The 17,542-nt window shown below is 33.5% G+C and overlaps 2 protein-coding genes across 4 annotated transcripts; one reads left to right on the top strand and one right to left on the bottom strand.

Moving 5' to 3' along the window:
• Positions 1–1,049: 1,049 nt before the first annotated feature.
• Positions 1,050–2,320, bottom strand: LOC129877104 (uncharacterized). Its single transcript, XM_055952586.1, has one exon. The coding sequence runs from the start codon at positions 2,061–2,063 to the stop codon at positions 1,326–1,328; it is 738 nt and encodes a 245-aa protein (XP_055808561.1). The 5' UTR covers positions 2,064–2,320; the 3' UTR covers positions 1,050–1,325.
• Positions 2,321–4,455: 2,135 nt separating this feature from the next.
• LOC129875524 (coatomer subunit beta-1) lies at positions 4,456–12,900 on the top strand. 3 transcript variants are annotated; one of them, XM_055950822.1, is made up of 6 exons: positions 4,456–4,673; positions 5,612–7,676; positions 8,445–8,954; positions 9,352–9,437; positions 10,966–11,174; positions 12,590–12,900. In XM_055950822.1, the coding sequence occupies exons 2-5, from the start codon at positions 5,631–5,633 to the stop codon at positions 11,168–11,170; spliced, it is 2,847 nt and encodes a 948-aa protein (XP_055806797.1). In that variant the 5' UTR covers positions 4,456–4,673; positions 5,612–5,630; the 3' UTR covers positions 11,171–11,174; positions 12,590–12,900. The 3 variants fall into 3 exon arrangements, with proteins under 3 accessions (XP_055806797.1, XP_055806794.1, XP_055806796.1); XM_055950819.1 differs by having other exon boundaries at positions 4,457–4,673; positions 10,966–11,208; XM_055950821.1 differs by having other exon boundaries at positions 4,457–4,673; positions 5,605–7,676; positions 10,966–11,208.
• Positions 12,901–17,542: the final 4,642 nt, after the last annotated feature.

The raw sequence follows: 17,542 nt of genomic DNA, 5'->3' as shown, positions 1-17,542 counted from the left end.
CTATTTATATTATACTCAACTATATTGTTAAATAAATTATTATGTAATGATTAAAAATCCTAATTTATATAATCATCTATTCACTGTGTTTGCATCATCATCTCTTTTTTTTTGTCATTTTATCTTTACTTAATATTTTATAATTCGTATTTATAATTTATCCAACCTTTTTTTTGACTAATAACTCTATATTGTATTATACCTTTTTTTAGATGCATTTTTGAAATTGCTAATATGAGATATTATATAATAACAAAAAAAATATTATTCCTTAAATAGTATGCTATTAAAAATAATACAATATAATTCATTGGAATATGATTATACATTATGAAACCGTAGGCAACAACGATCCAACCAAGCTGTCATGTCGGTGAAATGTTATTTGCCCTTTACTTCCTTTTGAATCTGTTTAATAATGAAAAATAATTTCTGAAAACAAGATAATGCAAATAAAAATAAAGAAGAAAAAGTGAATTGATGATACATACATAGTACATTGTACAATATCGGTTTAAAGTAAATTGGATACGCATACTACAATTAGTTTTCTCATTTATCTTTTTATTAGTCCAAATTATGTAATTTATAAATTACTTAGTTATCTAGCAATTGACCAGCGTTATTTGAAATTTAATTTATTCGGCTAATGAAAAATGTTGTATAAAATTTATTTAAGGGTGAAAATTCTTCTTGATGAAAATTTCTCAATTCCATAATTTAAATCTAAAATATTAATGGTTTAATTAGTTCAAATTTTGGATTGCATAGGACCAATTTTATGTTGCCTTTTTTTTCTTTTATAATCATGGTGTCTGAATTAACTTGCACATATCTCAATTATTTTCATAAAATACATTGAACTAGTAACCTCGTGATGCGTCATTAATTACTAGGTAACACTTTCAATATTGTGTCTCTTTATTCTTTCATATTCATTTTAACTAACCATTATTTGACTACGACAATTAAAAATGAGAAAGAAAATGTGTTTAAGCCATTAAACTTATATGCACCAATGTAAATGGGCAAGGAGAAATAGAAAATGCTCACAATAAGCATCTTTAGTAAATCCCAAATTACCAAAAATAGGTGAAAACAATCACAGTGCGAAACTCCTCTCTCTAACCACCAGTCAAATGTATATTTATCCTAAGCCATTTATGTAATTGACAATTTTCACGTCTGTAATTTCTACTTTTGCTAATCTATTTAGCTCTTTTAATTTTTAGGCTAACACACACATACCATGTACCACAGCGTAGCTGATTGTACCACTTCTGTATAATTCTGTAGAGTCTGTACACCAGAAAGGTGAAGTGGTTTCATAGAGATTGTTTTTTTGGCCGGTTAACCGGTCCAGAACGGCTCCTGAACGAACCAACAAGTACGGTGTCGTTGTTGCAGTGGTGGAACATCGACGTTTCACCGTTGGAGGTCGTATTCGCACATTCATAGCAGAGTGATTTCTTCTTCGGATAAGTATCTTGAATCCTCGGAAATGAACTCGGACTATTCAAATGCATCAGATTCGGATTCGTTGTTTGCATCACTAGGTCGAAATTTTCCCTCTGGAGCTGTAGATTCTGCACTGGTTCATTCATGCTCGCCAATTCCGTCTGCGTAATTTGATCATATAACTGATTCATTTCCGTCTGGTTTCGCCGCAGGAGAATCAAATTCTCCGACGAAGAGAGATGTGAAAGCACATTTTCTTTCAAAAACTCTCCTAACTCCACACCATTAGTCTTCACCTTCCGGTTCCGCACTTTTCTAGAACGCTTCATGACTACGAGGAAGAAACAATTCTTCTCACGAGAAATCACTGCGAAATTCGCTTTACCTGTGACAGGAACTTTCCGTCGATCCTCGAACTTGGAGCCTTGACGATCACATAGGTAAATAGAAATCTGATTCGGTGAAATCCCGATTCTCTCACTGAGCATCACCTGAAAAGGCTTAAACACAAGCGTCGGTTGAATTCTGATGTTGCCGATGCTAATCTCCCTCTCCCCGTCGAAAAATATCACCGGAAACACCGATCCCTTACCTCCCTCCACCATTTTTCCAGTAAAAACCACACCGAAGAATAGGTCTATCTGCAGCCACTTTGCAATGAGTGAAAATTTGAAGAGTAGTTGAAAGAGAATTGTAGATGGAGAAAATTGTGGGGGTTTAATTGTAGAAAGAAGATAAGCGTGATACAATGGTGTTAAGAGGCCTTTTATGGTGAATGGAAAGGGATGGAGAGAGATAGAGAATGGTTGCTTGGTGATCAAGTAATAAAACGTGAAGTGTCAGGGCTAACAAAAAATTATGAGATATCGTTTAATATGATACGAAATTTACTTAAATAATAGAAGACTTTATTATATTTATCAAGAATATTATAGCCAAGTAAAGATTTTCATCAACTTAAAAATGTTTGATCAACCTATCCGCAATGCTTTTATTATAACATACATTATTTAAAGTGATCAAAACTCTCTCTGCAAAATTTAATTTATATCAATATAATGACACGCATATAACCATTATAGGTGATTGATTTTCATAAAATATGTCAGACTCATTCTACTAGGAATATAGGCAAGTTCACCCTTGACTATGTCTGTATGATTCTCATACAATTTACTAAAGTCAGTTTTTATAATATTTCAGGGAATAATTTTAATAACGGGGTTAAAAAAACATGAATATCCCTAAATTCTACGATCCCTCACAAAGCTAAATGGATAGTTAGGTCTAATTATAGTCATGGATATCTTTTCACGTTATTCTTTATGATTAATTGGCATTAATTTGTTAAGTATGCCTCTTTTTAATGTTTAGCTTGATGACAATTTAAATTTATAATTTTCGAAATCAAGTCAATTAAAAAAATAAGTTAATATTTTTTATATTTTAACCGAAATTTATTGTCTTCATTAATATTCCACGACCTCTCATAAAGTTCCATGCTACAAAATCATATTTTTTTTAGATTTTGATGAACTTGCAAAGCTCTCTTAGTTTTTTCAGATAGAGGCTTCATCACTATGATTCCTAATACGTGAGAAAAAAATAGGATTTTTCAACGTGAATTTGAATTTAATCTGATTTTAATATGAATACAAGATTTTGGATGAAAAAAATAATAAAAAAATGATGTGGCTCAATAAACAAAATTCAAGCTGGTAAATTAACAGGGATAATAGCCTGTTTGGATTGACTTATTTTTAAATAACTTAGAAGTTGAAAACTGCTTATAAGTTTTTTTAAAAAAAATAGGTGCCGACCGACTTTTTTTTTTGACTTATAAGTTGTTTTCAACTTATAAACTGCTTAAAATAAGTTCATCCAAATAAACTCAACTATTTATTGGGGCTTATTTTAAGCACAAAATGACTTTAAGTTAGCTAGTCAAATACTAAAAAACACTGAAAATAGCTTATAAGTCAATCCAAACGGCCTCTAAATGCGGAGCTTAAAATGCCTAAATAGGTACGCATACTAGTCTTGACGAGCAGACGACAAGGTTCTTGTTCACCCAAATAGTTTTTTTTATAGGTGTGTACATGAATTTGATCATTAATTTACACGGATGTTGATTCGGAGTTTGAAATTTTATTTGAATATCTTTAGATTTTAAAACTTGTACTTGTATTATAAACAATAGATCTCAGAATTTTGTAAAAATTATTAAATATTTTTCAAACTCTTATACAATCTTACCAAATAGCAAATCATAATTCATGATTAATGTATAGAAATACTCAAAGGCACGACATCAATAAATCACATATTTCATGTTCTTTTTAACAAGCAAATATTTTGTGAGATTACATATTTATTATACAATTTTCAAATACACATAATTTTGTAAAGATTCATTGTCCAATAAATGAATAATAGTAATACAAAACTTTTATTTAATATAATATGTCATATGATATAATCAATCTCTTCACGTCAAGTATGAATCTTTTTTAGTAAAATGCAAGCTTATAAGTTTAGTTTTATTTTTTAAAATTGCAATCACAAACTTGGATTTAAAAAATTTAATTTTGCGTTAAAATATCAAAAATAAATATAAATTTCAAATCAAAACTTTAAATATATATAAGCTCCATATCACATGATCGAATAACCCTTTGTATTTTCATGTAAAGCTAATCAACAATATCTTTGCTTATTTTTTTTGTCTCAATTTATATGATATTTTTTACCTTTTGAGATTCAATTTATTTAATTTTTGAGTCTAAATTTGATCAAATCAACTCAATATTCTAAAATTAAAACTTAAATATTGAAAAAAATACTACTGTATAAGTTATTTTTTCTTTTATATTATTTTGATGAAATAATAATTTTAAACTATAAATTAAAATTTACATAATTTAAAATTCAAAACACAAAAAATGTCACATAAATTAAGAGTAATTAATAGTTAAGCCTTTCCATTCCATTCCATTTTTTATTTCTTCTTGTAGCTTTGTTCCAGACTCGTAGCATTACAACATATTACTCACTCTGCGGATCTCGCAGATCTGAGAAAGAAGGCACCAAACTTTTCTCCCTTCTTAAAAATCCCCCATTTTCTCTCCTCCACCCCCCAAAACCCAGAAACTCCTCTCTACCAATTTCTCTTCTGGAAGATTCACTTTGATCCAACTATTTCTGCCTTCAATCTGGTAACTTTTATTTGTTATCTCATCTAATTGTTTTGATTGGATCAATCACTCGCTTGTTTCTCGTTCTAGATCTGTTCTCTGCTCGATTTTGTCTATGTCAGTCTTGTTGCATTACGAAATTTGAATATTAGGGCTACCGGTAATTTGTCTTGTTCAATTATGCTGCCGAACTGCCGTCAGTAGATTCAGAAGTGATGTATACTGTTATATTTGCACATTTTGATATATATACATGTATTGTACATGATCCGAGTCTTACAACCCCTCGCGACAAGGTTAGATCCGCCTATTCCGAGCTGAGCATTAATGATTTTGATCAGAAGAGTAAGATTTTGCATTTTATGATTTTGTTACTGATATAAAGTGATCGGTGGTTCACTTGTATGATTTAATTTGATTATGACCATAGAGTTCGATGTTTATATAGTGTACGGTCCAATTTGGAATTGAGGCATTTGTTGACAGATTAAATGATTGGCCACATTTTGCTTGCATTTCCGTGGCGGCAGTGAGATTTGAGTATTGATGTGAGTTGTGGAAGGATTAAATCTGATACTAGGCTTTAGTGATTGAATCGCTTAACCTCCTTTGTTCTGCTGGTAACATACTTTTATGAATCTAATAAACATTGTTAAAAGTTCTTTTTTTTTTGGCAATTTCATTATTATGTTACTTTTTCTTATAAGGTTTTTTGTTTATGCGTTCTTTCCTATCTTTTGGATAGCTTTGTGGTTTCAATCCCTCTTTTGAATGGATTTATTCGTTCATAATCAAAGAACCGATGTTGCAGAAATAGTTCTTTATATAGAACTTCTTAAGGAGTAATTTAACTGCTTCAACTAAACAAAAGTTGGACTCTTTGTTTGTGATTGTTGCAACTTTGTTATCCTTTGTTAAAGTTATAATCTTGGAACTTATGGGCACCTTTAAGTTTTCAGGTAAGCCAACTAGAATAAAATGGAGAAGTCCTGTTCTTTGCTAATACACTTTGATAAGGGCACTCCAGCTCTTGCCAATGAGATCAAGGAAGCCCTTGAAGGGAACGACGTTCCTGCCAAGATTGATGCCATGAAGAAAGCTGTCATGCTTTTGTTGAATGGTGAAACCCTACCCCAACTGTTTATTACTATTATTAGATATGTCTTGCCCTCTGAAGATCACACGATTCAAAAGCTGCTGCTTCTATATTTGGAGATTATCGAGAAGACCGATTCTAAGGGGCGTGTGCTTCCTGAAATGATCCTAATTTGTCAGAACTTGAGGAATAATTTACAGCATCCTAATGAGTATATTCGTGGAGTTACTTTGAGATTCCTTTGCCGGCTAAATGAGGTTGATATAATTGAACCTCTGATTCCATCTATTATGAGCAACTTGGAGCACCGGCATCCGTATGTTCGCCGGAATGCAATTCTTGCTGTGATGGCTGTTTACAAGCTTCCACAGGGAGAGCAGCTCCTGGCAGATGCACCAGAAAAGATTGAGAACGTTCTTACCACGGAGCAGGATCCATCAGCTAAAAGGAATGCATTTCTGATGCTTTTCCAATGTGCTCAGGAACGTGCTATCAATTACCTCTTGACCCATGTTGATAGAGTATCTGATTGGGGCGATTTACTTCAAATGGTCGTCTTGGATTTGGTCCGAAAAGTTTGCAGGACAAACAAAGGGGAGAAAGGGAAGTACATCAAGATAATTATATCACTGCTCAATGCCCCTTCTGCTGCTGTTGTCTATGAATGTGCTGGAACTCTTGTTTCTTTGTCTTCTGCCCCAACTGCTGTAAGAGCTGCAGCCAATACCTACTGTCAACTGCTACAATCTCAGAGTGACAACAATGTGAAGCTTATCGTGCTTGATAGACTGAATGAATTGAAATCTTCTCATAGGGAAATCATGGTTGATATGATAATGGATGTCCTCAGAGCGCTCTCTAGCCCCAATCTTGACATCAGGAGAAAAACACTTGACATTGTTCTTGAGTTGATCACCCCCCGGAATATCAATGAGGTTGTTCTCACGCTTAAGAAAGAAGTTATGAAAACCCAGAGCGGTGAACTTGAGAAAAACGGTGAGTACCGTCAAATGCTTATCCAAGCCATTCATTCATGTGCTGTGAAGTTTCCGGAGGTTGCAAGCACAGTAGTCCATCTGTTGATGGACTTCTTGGGAGATAACAATGTCGCTTCTGCAATTGATGTGGTTGTTTTTGTCCGGGAGATTATTGAAACAAATCCAAAGTTAAGGGTTTCCATTGTTACAAGGCTACTGGATACTTTCTACCAAATTCGAGCTGCACGCGTTTGTTCATGTGCCCTTTGGATTATTGGAGAGTATTGTATATCTCTTTCTGAAGTTGAGAGTGGCATTGCAACTATCAAGCAGTGCCTTGGAGACCTACCATTTTATTCAGCTTCTGAGGAAGGCGAAGCTAATGATTCTTCAAAAAAGTCTCAGCAAATAAACTCCACTACCGTTTCATCTAGAAGACCTGCTGTCCTTGCTGATGGGACATACGCTACTCAAAGTGCTGCCTCTGAAACTGCTTTTTCACCCCCGACAGTAGTTCAAGGATCTTTGACCGCTGGAAATCTTAGATCCCTCCTGCTAACTGGTGATTTCTTCCTTGGGGCAGTTGTTGCTTGCACCCTGACTAAGCTCATTTTGAGATTGGAAGAAGTTCAACCATCCAAAGTTGAAGTGAACAAAGCAACAACTGATGCATTACTGATAATTGTCTCAATGATACAGCTAGGGCAGTCTTCAGCTCTTCCACACCCAATTGATAACGATTCCTATGATAGGATGGTTCTGTGTGTAAGATTGCTATGCAACACTGGAAACGAGGTCAGGAAGATCTGGTTGAACTCTTGCCATGAGAGTTTTGTTAAAATGCTTTCTGATAAGCAGATGCGAGAGACAGAAGAGATCAAAGCAAAGGCTCAAATTTCTCATTCTCAGCCTGATGACCTCATTGATTTCTACCATTTGAAGAGTAGGAGGGTAAGTTCCTTCTATCTGAACATTTCAGTACATTTTCAAAAAAGGAATTAAAGAATCTTCTATCTAATAGTATGTGTTAGATTAACAAGGAAGTCGCCTGCTCTTTTCTCACCCTTCAGTTAATATATTTGTGAGAATTATCTTAACTGACCATAAAATTGTATTATGAGGTTTTGTTTGTGTAATCTCGATGGTGTCTTCTTTGTGCTGTGTGGGCCTTGCACGGATGCAGATTTCTTTGCTAGTTTGTCTTACCTTTCCACTTTCACTGTCTCAAGCCTTCCAAGAAATGTGCTTTAAGTGCCGTTCTCAACATTTTATTCCAGCTTTTCCAGAGCTTTTAAGTTATACTTTCTGTTTCTTTGACTACTGTTTCAATCACATTAAGAGAGTCATGCATATTACATTGCATAAATTTCTTTAAGCATCAATGTCAAAAATTTGATTGATTATGAATGCTAGCTGGGACTTCAATTTTTCATGAACGACTATAGTCACGATTCAAGAGTGCAGATCTCTCCACACTAAATTAGTTTATTGTTTTCCAGGAAAGAGGAGGGGAGATGATGATGTACCAATATGAACAACAATGAGTTTAACTCAAAACATTTGCATTTGAATTGTTTCTGCTTTACTCAAAATTATGTTTCTCAAGTAGTTTCTACTTAAAGCCAGACTTCATCAATTAGAGCCGGTGTTCGGTTCTTTGGTGCTTCAATGCAGGGTGACATTTGTTCTTCCATGTCCTAAATGTTTTCTGTTTGTCAGGGCATGAGTCAGCTGGAGTTGGAAGATGCGGTCCAAGATGATTTGAAGCGTGCCACTGGAGAATTTGTCAAAGATGAGACCGATGCTAATAAACTAAACCGGGTTCTGCAACTAACAGGATTTAGCGACCCTGTTTATGCTGAAGCATATGTGACAGTTCATCATTATGATATTGTCCTGGATGTGACAGTTATTAATAGAACTAAAGAGACCCTCCAGAATTTATGTTTGGAATTGGCAACTATGGGTGATCTTAAACTTGTTGAGCGTCCGCAGAATTATACTCTGGCTCCTGAGTCGAGCAAACAGATAAAAGCAAACATCAAGGTGTCCTCAACTGAGACTGGTGTCATTTTTGGGAACATTGTTTATGAGACGTCGAATGTGTTTGACCGGATGGTGGTGGTGCTAAATGACATTCATATTGACATCATGGATTATATATCCCCTGCAGTGTGCAGTGATGCTGCTTTTAGAACCATGTGGGCAGAATTTGAGTGGGAAAACAAGGTATGCTATTCCTTGACTATTTACCACTATCGAATAGTTCTTCCTGTCCTAGTATACTACTGATTTTGAGTTGGAGAAATGAAAACTAAAACTGGGAATAGTTTTTGTTGTTTTCGATGACTTCCAATCTTATGGTGTGGTTTATGTGGCATCAAAGTGTAGGTTACACATTGGCTTGCTAAATACTTCTATAGGTTATTAATGTTTTTAAAACGACTTGTTAATGTTGTAAATCTTGATCTGTTTATGGAGTTAATTGATTTAATCAATGCTCTGTTTGGCATCTAAACTTAGGAGTAGTCTCTTGTATGTCTTGCCATCAAAATAGTGGGACAATTACTACATGATTTATATTTATAAGCACTTGAGAATGAGCCACTAGCTTTCTAAATTGCAGGTTGCTGTCAACACTGTCATTCAAGATGAAAAAGAATTTCTTGACCATATAATCAAATCAACCAACATGAAGTGCCTTACTGCGCTGTAAGTTATCTGTTTGCCTAAAAGTGTGGACAGTTACGCGTGGTTGTTATGTCTGCCTTTACTGATTTTTGATATTTTTATTGATATCCATACCATCTTGTACTAGATTATTGGCATTTTCTATTTTGTATAGTCCAAAGTTGTGATACATGAAACATGTTTTAGGACAATTTTGGAGACTAGATATGTAAGAGAGAAGGGGGGAAAAGTAAGGTAATGTCTGTAATAACAAGACTTGTAGCCGGAGGATTATTGTGCTGTGTAAAACTTAGAACTTCGCTTCTAGGTCGAGGTCGTCGCACTGGGCTTGCTTAGTGCGGGTTACCTCTCCTATGTGGTTTGCAAGCTGTTGCATAGGAGCAGGGGTTTTACCCTGTGTGCACCCAAAGGATAGCGGCTGCGGGTTTCCCTTGTCATCCAAAAAAAAACAACTTAGAACTTCATTATGGATGACAAACAAATTGTGTTTGACCAGGTGTTTATTATTTTCCTTATAGATAAATTGATATACTTTGATGTATACGAACTACCCAGAATATGAGTTTGACCTGCATGAAAATGTGGAAGTGCTTGAATTGATTCTTCGTGTCTATGATGGTGTTTGCATAAGACTCAGTTTAGATTGGTTTAGGAGTATTTTTCTTAGCGACCTTTAGAATCTAAGAACCACTGCTATTATGGGGGCTGTTAGACCTAGGAGCTTACCAAATTATACCTAGTGTCAGAAGTCGTGAGAACAATGTATCAGGGGAAATTTGGCTATTATTATAGGTTTTATTTTGGGCACCCCGAAAATGTTGGTATTTTGGTGTATATTCAGAAATCATGAAAGAATTTGAAGTTGAATAGCACAAGTTACTTTATCATGGGAAAATTGGTGAACTTTTTAAAAATTGGATCTTACATGTTATTTATTTAGTTGAAATAGTAGTTTATTATTGTATAGCCTTGAGTTTTCGCTTTAGGTTTTAACTCCCCGACCCTAACTGTTTGTTGTTATTCTGGAGTTATCTTCTATTTCTCTCTGTAACTTCTTGCATCTTCTTGATGCTTTACAACCTCTTAATTCATAGAAAAAAAATATTAGTTTATTATTACAGGAACTAGTTTAGTTTCTTTGTTTTACCGCTTTCTTTTACTGTTGGATGTAATTGCACTGCTTTGAATGAGTTTTCGCTTTAGGTTACTCCCCGACCCTAACTGTTTGTTGTTGTTCTGGAGTTATCATCTATTTCTCTCTGTAACTTCTTGCATCTTCTTGATGCTTTACAACCTCTTAATTCATAGAAAAAAAATATTAGTTTATTATTACAGGAACTAGTTTAGTTTCTTTGTTTTACCGCTTTCTTTTACTGTTGGATGTAATTGAACTACTTTGAATGAGTTTCTAAATAATGGATTCAAGCTCCAGAATGGCCGTTCAGTTCATTTTGTTCTGTTACTGATCTGGATTTATCGAGCAATATCATTTGTCCTAGTGATGCATGGCTTGGTTGACACATATATGCGCTTTCATGCATAATTCCAGGTCTGCTTTGGAAGGGGAATGCGGGTTTCTTGCTGCTAACTTGTATGCAAAGAGTGTTTTTGGCGAGGATGCTTTGGTGAATGTAAGCATTGAGAAACAAGCAGATAGTAAGCTGAGCGGTTACATTAGGATAAGGAGCAAAACCCAAGGAATTGCTCTTAGCTTGGGAGACAAGATAACACTCAAGCAGAAGGGAGGCAGTTGATCAGGTCAACTTGGATTTAGTATCCCCTAGATATGCTGGTATCTTATGGTCTCCCTCTTTAAAGAGATTTTGCATCTTTATTTGGTTTTACCTTATGTTTTCTCGTGACGGTTTAAATGATGTGACTTTTTCTTGAGTGGTTGTTAGGACAGAAACTAATTCAATGGGTACCTATTTTATGACATGGCTTTTGGAAGACATAAGGGACTGAAGTAAAAATAAATTGTCTAAAGATTTGTTGTAAAAGAAAATGTTGAAGTACTGTTATTATTATCCATCTGATGGGGAATCTTGATACTTGTGAAAGTTGTATAGAACACTTTCAAAACGATAGTACTTGGAAGCTTTGATCCTTATCAATAAAAAAAGACCTGGAAACATTGATAGCTAAAATACCTGTGCTTATCTTTTTTTTGTTTTAACCCTTTTTTGGGTGGTAGTCCATTCTGCAGATCATGATTATTTCACTAGCAGTGATAGTTAAATACATGGGCATGTGTGTCATTTTTTTGGAAATCCTTGTTGGATGGTGAGATATTGTCCAGATCATTTTATTTTACTGGCAGTGACAAATGCATGGATTACTCTTTTAGTGGTAGTGGGTTTTCTGTACTGCTAAGTCTCTAAATTTGAAAGTTTTAGGAAATCAACATTTTAAGTCTACTAAAGTCTAATATGGTATGGCTGTGAATATTTTTTTTTTCTGGACATGGCAAGCTTTTGCAGATATTTTACTGCAAAGCTTTTGCCTCCCCTTTCTTTTCCAACTCCTTAGTTTAGATAGGAAAATCCTTTGGATCGCTGTACCCTTACGTAAAGCTGCTCAGACTCTTTATGGTGTTCCACTGATTAGGTTACAGATAGTGACTGTGGATGTGGCTTTGTGACAAGAATATGCAGGTGCACTGCACGTGTGCACACACTTCTTTTGTCTTCAATTTTATATGTCTACACATTGTTACAAAAGTTTAGTGCATAGACTCAGTATTTTAATTTGGCTTGGCGTTTTCATATATTTGAATGTGATGGAGACTTACAGATTGGATCTTTCACAGACTAGTTATGTAGATAACAACACATGAATTTTTTGTTATGAATAGTGTTGGGTTTTGTTATGCATAGTTATGATAGTCAAGAACTCTTCATCAAAAAAAAGTTACCAAAGTCAAGACCTATCTCGTTCTGATATTACAAGTATAAATTATAGGGAGTTTGTACTAGAAACCAATGACTGATGCTAAGTTTTGTATTAAAAGCAAGACGTTATATTAGTAATGCAAAGTGTAATGCCGAGTTTACTTTCTTATACAAACAGATGAGTCCTTTTGTGGTTCCCTTCTAGGCTTCAGTTTCCATCTCTTTTAAATTTGAATATCATCTTTGAATACACGACCTCATTAGTTCTTCATAAATTTGCAGATTTATACGCTTGAATTTGAGGGTCCTCCAAATCCCCCATTTGCAGCTTGGAAGAGTGTTGGGGTTATTGAAAGAACATGTAGAGATTATAATACTGCATTTATTCTTAGTTTCAGATATAAGAGATTCAAGTATTCTATTATCTTGTGAGGACAGTTTTTGTAGAGAAAGATTGGAAAAAAATATTGCTCTTCTTTTTGGCATGTTTTGAGCAGGAGTTTCTGTTGAGGTTAAATTCAGTTTTTCTGTTAAAAAATTTTAACCAAACTTTTTACTTATCTTGTTAAACTAATCTCTTTTTCTTTCTTTACTTTATACTGTTTGTCGAGAACCTACTTGGAGTTGATTCATTGTTGTTGGTGATGAATAAAGTACTTTATATGCAACATTTTAAGTTGGAGTGGCAAAATTACTTCATAAACCTTGTCAAAATATTTTTTATTAATTACTAATAAATTACAAGTAAACAAAATACAATTTTGTTAGAGTTGGGTGGATTGTGCTATTATTCATTGTATAACACATCATGATCTAGAATCTCAACCCAAATAACTTTTGTTTAGGGTAAACAAGGAGGATTTACAATTTAAGTTTTATGTATTCAATTATTAAAATTTTAAGAATTGAACTTATGTTACTATTAAAATCATTAGTTCTGATCTACTATTATTTCTGGTAATTTAAATAAATTTAACATTTGCATCGAAAGTATTGAGTTCAAATGAACCCATTGCTATATAATTGCATCCATCACAGTAAACAATGACCCATTTATTAATTCAAATTCAGTTCAAGTTATGCATTTGTCACCCCTGATTTTAAGTTCGAGGTGAACCAAACTCTTGAGCCTCTTCACATTCACACATCGTATGTTTATTGAAGGCGAGCTTTTTCTTTATAAAAAAACTAAAATGTCCGGACATGAACACAATATTTGAAAAATGAACAATGAATGATGAATAATGCTATTTGTTTTCTAAATATTCAAATATCTAAACTTTTCCCAAAATATTAGTTTGAAAGGTGGTGGTAGCTAGTGGAGGTGGTGGTGGTAGAAGTCGTGAAGACTATTAAGTAGTGGTGGTGATTGGTGATAGTGATCGTTAACAAGCAGCAGTGAACATAATGGATGAAAAGCACATCTTCACAAGAATCTTTAACCGAATTAGGTTTATAACAGTAATAATATGACTGCTCAACAGCTGACCACATAGATGGACACACTGAAGAAAAAACAATCGTATATCAAAAAATCCGTTTATATCATTGCCAAGCATTACAATATGGGTATCGTTTCATGTAAGAAATCATTTCATCAATCCCACCAAGAAAGCCTTACATATAGCAAAACGTATTGCATTACATATACAATAAGTCAATACCCAAGTGCTACATACATCATGTACAACATTTGCAATACTCTAATATAAAGTGGCAAGTGTTGTATACGTCTTGAGTGTTTTCTTGCTCTCTTCCCTTTCCAATTGTATCATCAACCTGTCAAAATTTCTGAATCCTGCACTCCAAGGAAATGTTTATTTGCAGTGCAATATTGGTCATTTGCATTTTACCATATAGTTTAGATTTCAAACATACTTTATATTGATCTCCGTTCATCCAAGAATCAGCTATACTCATCAACTAATGCACAAAACAAACATGATAATATAGTGGCTGGTTCTAATGAAGCAATTCCTTCAAAAAAAAGTCTAACCAATGGGATGCCATACGAATTGTTAGGAATGTAATACATGCATGAGAGAATTTGTGACCAGAATCTGAGAGAACTTTTGAGCTAATAACAACCAACAAATAACAAGCAAGAACAGAGAAGCTAACTCATTATTAAAGGGGTATATATATTTTGAGCTACCTTTCACTATAGGATCTGAGTTTGTCATATTTTGGATAAAGACGGATTCTTTCATTCCCCACGAGGCAAGAAAAATCTTAACCGCTAAAGGATCAACAAAAAGGGTGTGCATAATGTATTGAATATAGAATAACATCATGACATACCCAAATTTTGCATCACTTGAGAACCAAGAAAATTCAAGTGACAACAAGCAAAGTACACAAACATTAACAATATAGTGGCTAATTACAAAGATCACATATTGGTGTGTTTGGTATGGAGTAAAATATTTTCTATAATCATAGCCAATACAAGGAGGTCACGACACACTCTGCTCTACGGGCTAATAGGATATGCAATTTTCCTCCTTCCGGGATAAAGGCGGATTCTTTCCTTTTCACATAGGAAAGAAAAGATTCAACTACTAAGTATCAACAAAAAGGGTGTGCATAATATAATGAATATAGAATAAAATCATGACTACCTAAAGCCATGCTTGCTTTATTTTGCACCACTTTAGAACAAGAAAATTCAAGTCCCAACATTAACATGGTTATGGATAGCTGAAGGATTTGTGAAACACAAAGCGTTTTACTGATCACAAGTACAACATACTCCAAAAAGTCCATTGGACCTTCTCTTCTCCACCACAATGATTCTTTGTGCATCACCTCTCAGTTTCACATCAATCCTTGAGCGACCCACAAGGATGCAAAATGAAGAGAGAATAAAGCAAGCATGCTCTAGATAGTCTACCATAATACAAATAAAGATGGCATAATTCACAACACCATCCATTAAAAAAAATTGACTACACATTCTAGGCACTTAATTATATCTGACAACAAGCAAATTAGCAAAGTATTGACAATATAATAGCTAATTTCAAGTACAAGAATCAATAAATAGCAACAAAAACAACAAATACTAATAAAATAATACGATAATCCAAGTACATGAATAACCTCTCCTTGTAGTTGTAGCAATTGGACCTTCAACTAAAGTTAACAAACCATGAAAGTGTAACTCAATAACAATATAATAATACAAATATGTGTAATCATGCTCGAATATTTAGCATTTACCTGAAACCATGCTTTCTTTATTTATAAAGACGAGAAAATTTCAAGTCCCACATTCAACATGATTATGGATAGCCGAAGGATTCACGAGAAACATAAAGTGTTTGATTTCTTCATAACAACAACCCTTTGAATGCCTTTTTTCCTCCAATATTCTTCAGATATCACTTATTTGTTTCACATTAATCCTTTGCTATCCATAATCATGTAAAAATTATGAAAAAATAAAGAAAGCATGTTCCAGGTAATCTGCAAAAATCTAAATAAACATAACAAAAATATAACTCAATTCAAAAAGAAAATGAAAGAGAATAACTTTGTGGCGGCTGAGCGAGAGAACCCTAATTTTCTGATATGCAGGATTGGGCGACTGAAGGCAAGGTATTTATAGGAAGGGTTTTTATAATAGGGGGTAATAGCACTTTTGGTCCTTCAACTATATGTAAATTCTAATTTTAGTCCTTTGTGTGTTATGATTTGATGTATTTAACTTTTAATTAATTAGAAATGTGTGCTTTTGATCCTTTTATGTTGAAAATATGTTATATTTAGACTATTTTTATAAGTACAATACCCTCAAATATAGAGTAACAACTAAGAGACCGTTTGGATTGGCTTATAAGTTGTTTTCAGTTTTTTTTTGAGTGTTTGGCTGACCAACCTAAAGTCATTTTGTGCTTAAAATAAGCATCAATAAATAGTTGAGTTTATTTGGATGAACTTATTTTAAGCAGTTTATAAGTTGAAAACAGCTTATAAGTCAAAAAAAAAGTTGGTTTGCACCTATTTTTTTTAAAAAAAAATTTATAAGCAGTTTTCAACTTATAAGCTACTTAAAAATAAGTCAATCCAAACAAGCTATAACACTACAAGTTCAATATAATAGATGAGTAATTAAATGTGATTAATCACAAACAAGGGAATCAAAAATACATATTTAACTGATTAAAAAGTAAATATGTTTAATCAAATATTATAAGGACTAGAATTAAAATTTATTAATAACTAAATATATCTTTAAGCATCATTAATCCCTTAAATTAATGTAAGTAGAACAAATTTGATCCACTAAGCGAATGAGACTTTCTAAAGAATAAAACTAGCAGTAATAATACATGTGCATCCGACGGGGATCGTGGTAATAATCATGTGATACTTGATTCGAGATAAATTGTTGGGTGTGTGAATAAAATTTTATATTGATAGTTGAAAAAATTGATAATTTCTTGCAATACATAGTGGTTGGCTTTGAATCACATGAAGCTCATATAGATGTCCACTCCTATATCCTCTAAAGCTCTTCTTGTGGAGAACACAATCAGTCCATACAAGGACCTACTGAGTCATCCCCTTGCATCTATTTGATGCATCATCACATGACCGTCGTGTAACTCCTCGAGAATCATGTCAATCGTCTGTCACGTGTTACCATCAGAATCATAAATATTTAAAGTAAGTTGTTGGCTCGCCTCTATCTCTAAAGAAATTTACGAATGAGCGGAGTATTTACGACCGTGATAGCTGCAAGCCTCCTAGTTGAAAAAATTTGTAAGATACATATAAAATATAGCAATAGTTTTTATTGGCACTTGGACATAGTTTCCAAGTAATTTGTTGAAATTTGAATGAAGTTTGATTTTGGAGATGGAATTGTGTTGCATCATCTTCTTGACCAAAGTACATTTGAAACAAAATAAAGATCATATTTAGATGTACTTTTTAAATTTTAAAAAAAAACATGAAGCATGATTTATTCCGCACAATTTCAAAAAAATTATCAAAATCACTTCAATTTGACTAATCTGTCTATAATAAATAATCAAGTTTGTGTATAAAATTAATACGATTTAAGGAAATTAATTATAATTTAGTGATAAAAATTCATGTGTTATAAAAGTCGTTTAGTGCAGGATAGAAATAAGTAAGAATATTCAATAAGATAGCTTGTAAAGTATATTCATCATCAATGAAAAGGAATTTTTCCTAAAGTCTAATACCTTCTATACGGACTAAAAC

This window comes from Solanum dulcamara, chromosome 12 (genome assembly GCF_947179165.1).
Source record: "Solanum dulcamara chromosome 12, daSolDulc1.2, whole genome shotgun sequence".
Classification (NCBI taxonomy): Eukaryota; Viridiplantae; Streptophyta; class Magnoliopsida; order Solanales; family Solanaceae; genus Solanum; species Solanum dulcamara.
Note: the sequence above shows the minus strand (reverse complement) of the source record. Positions and strands in the feature narration are given on the sequence as shown.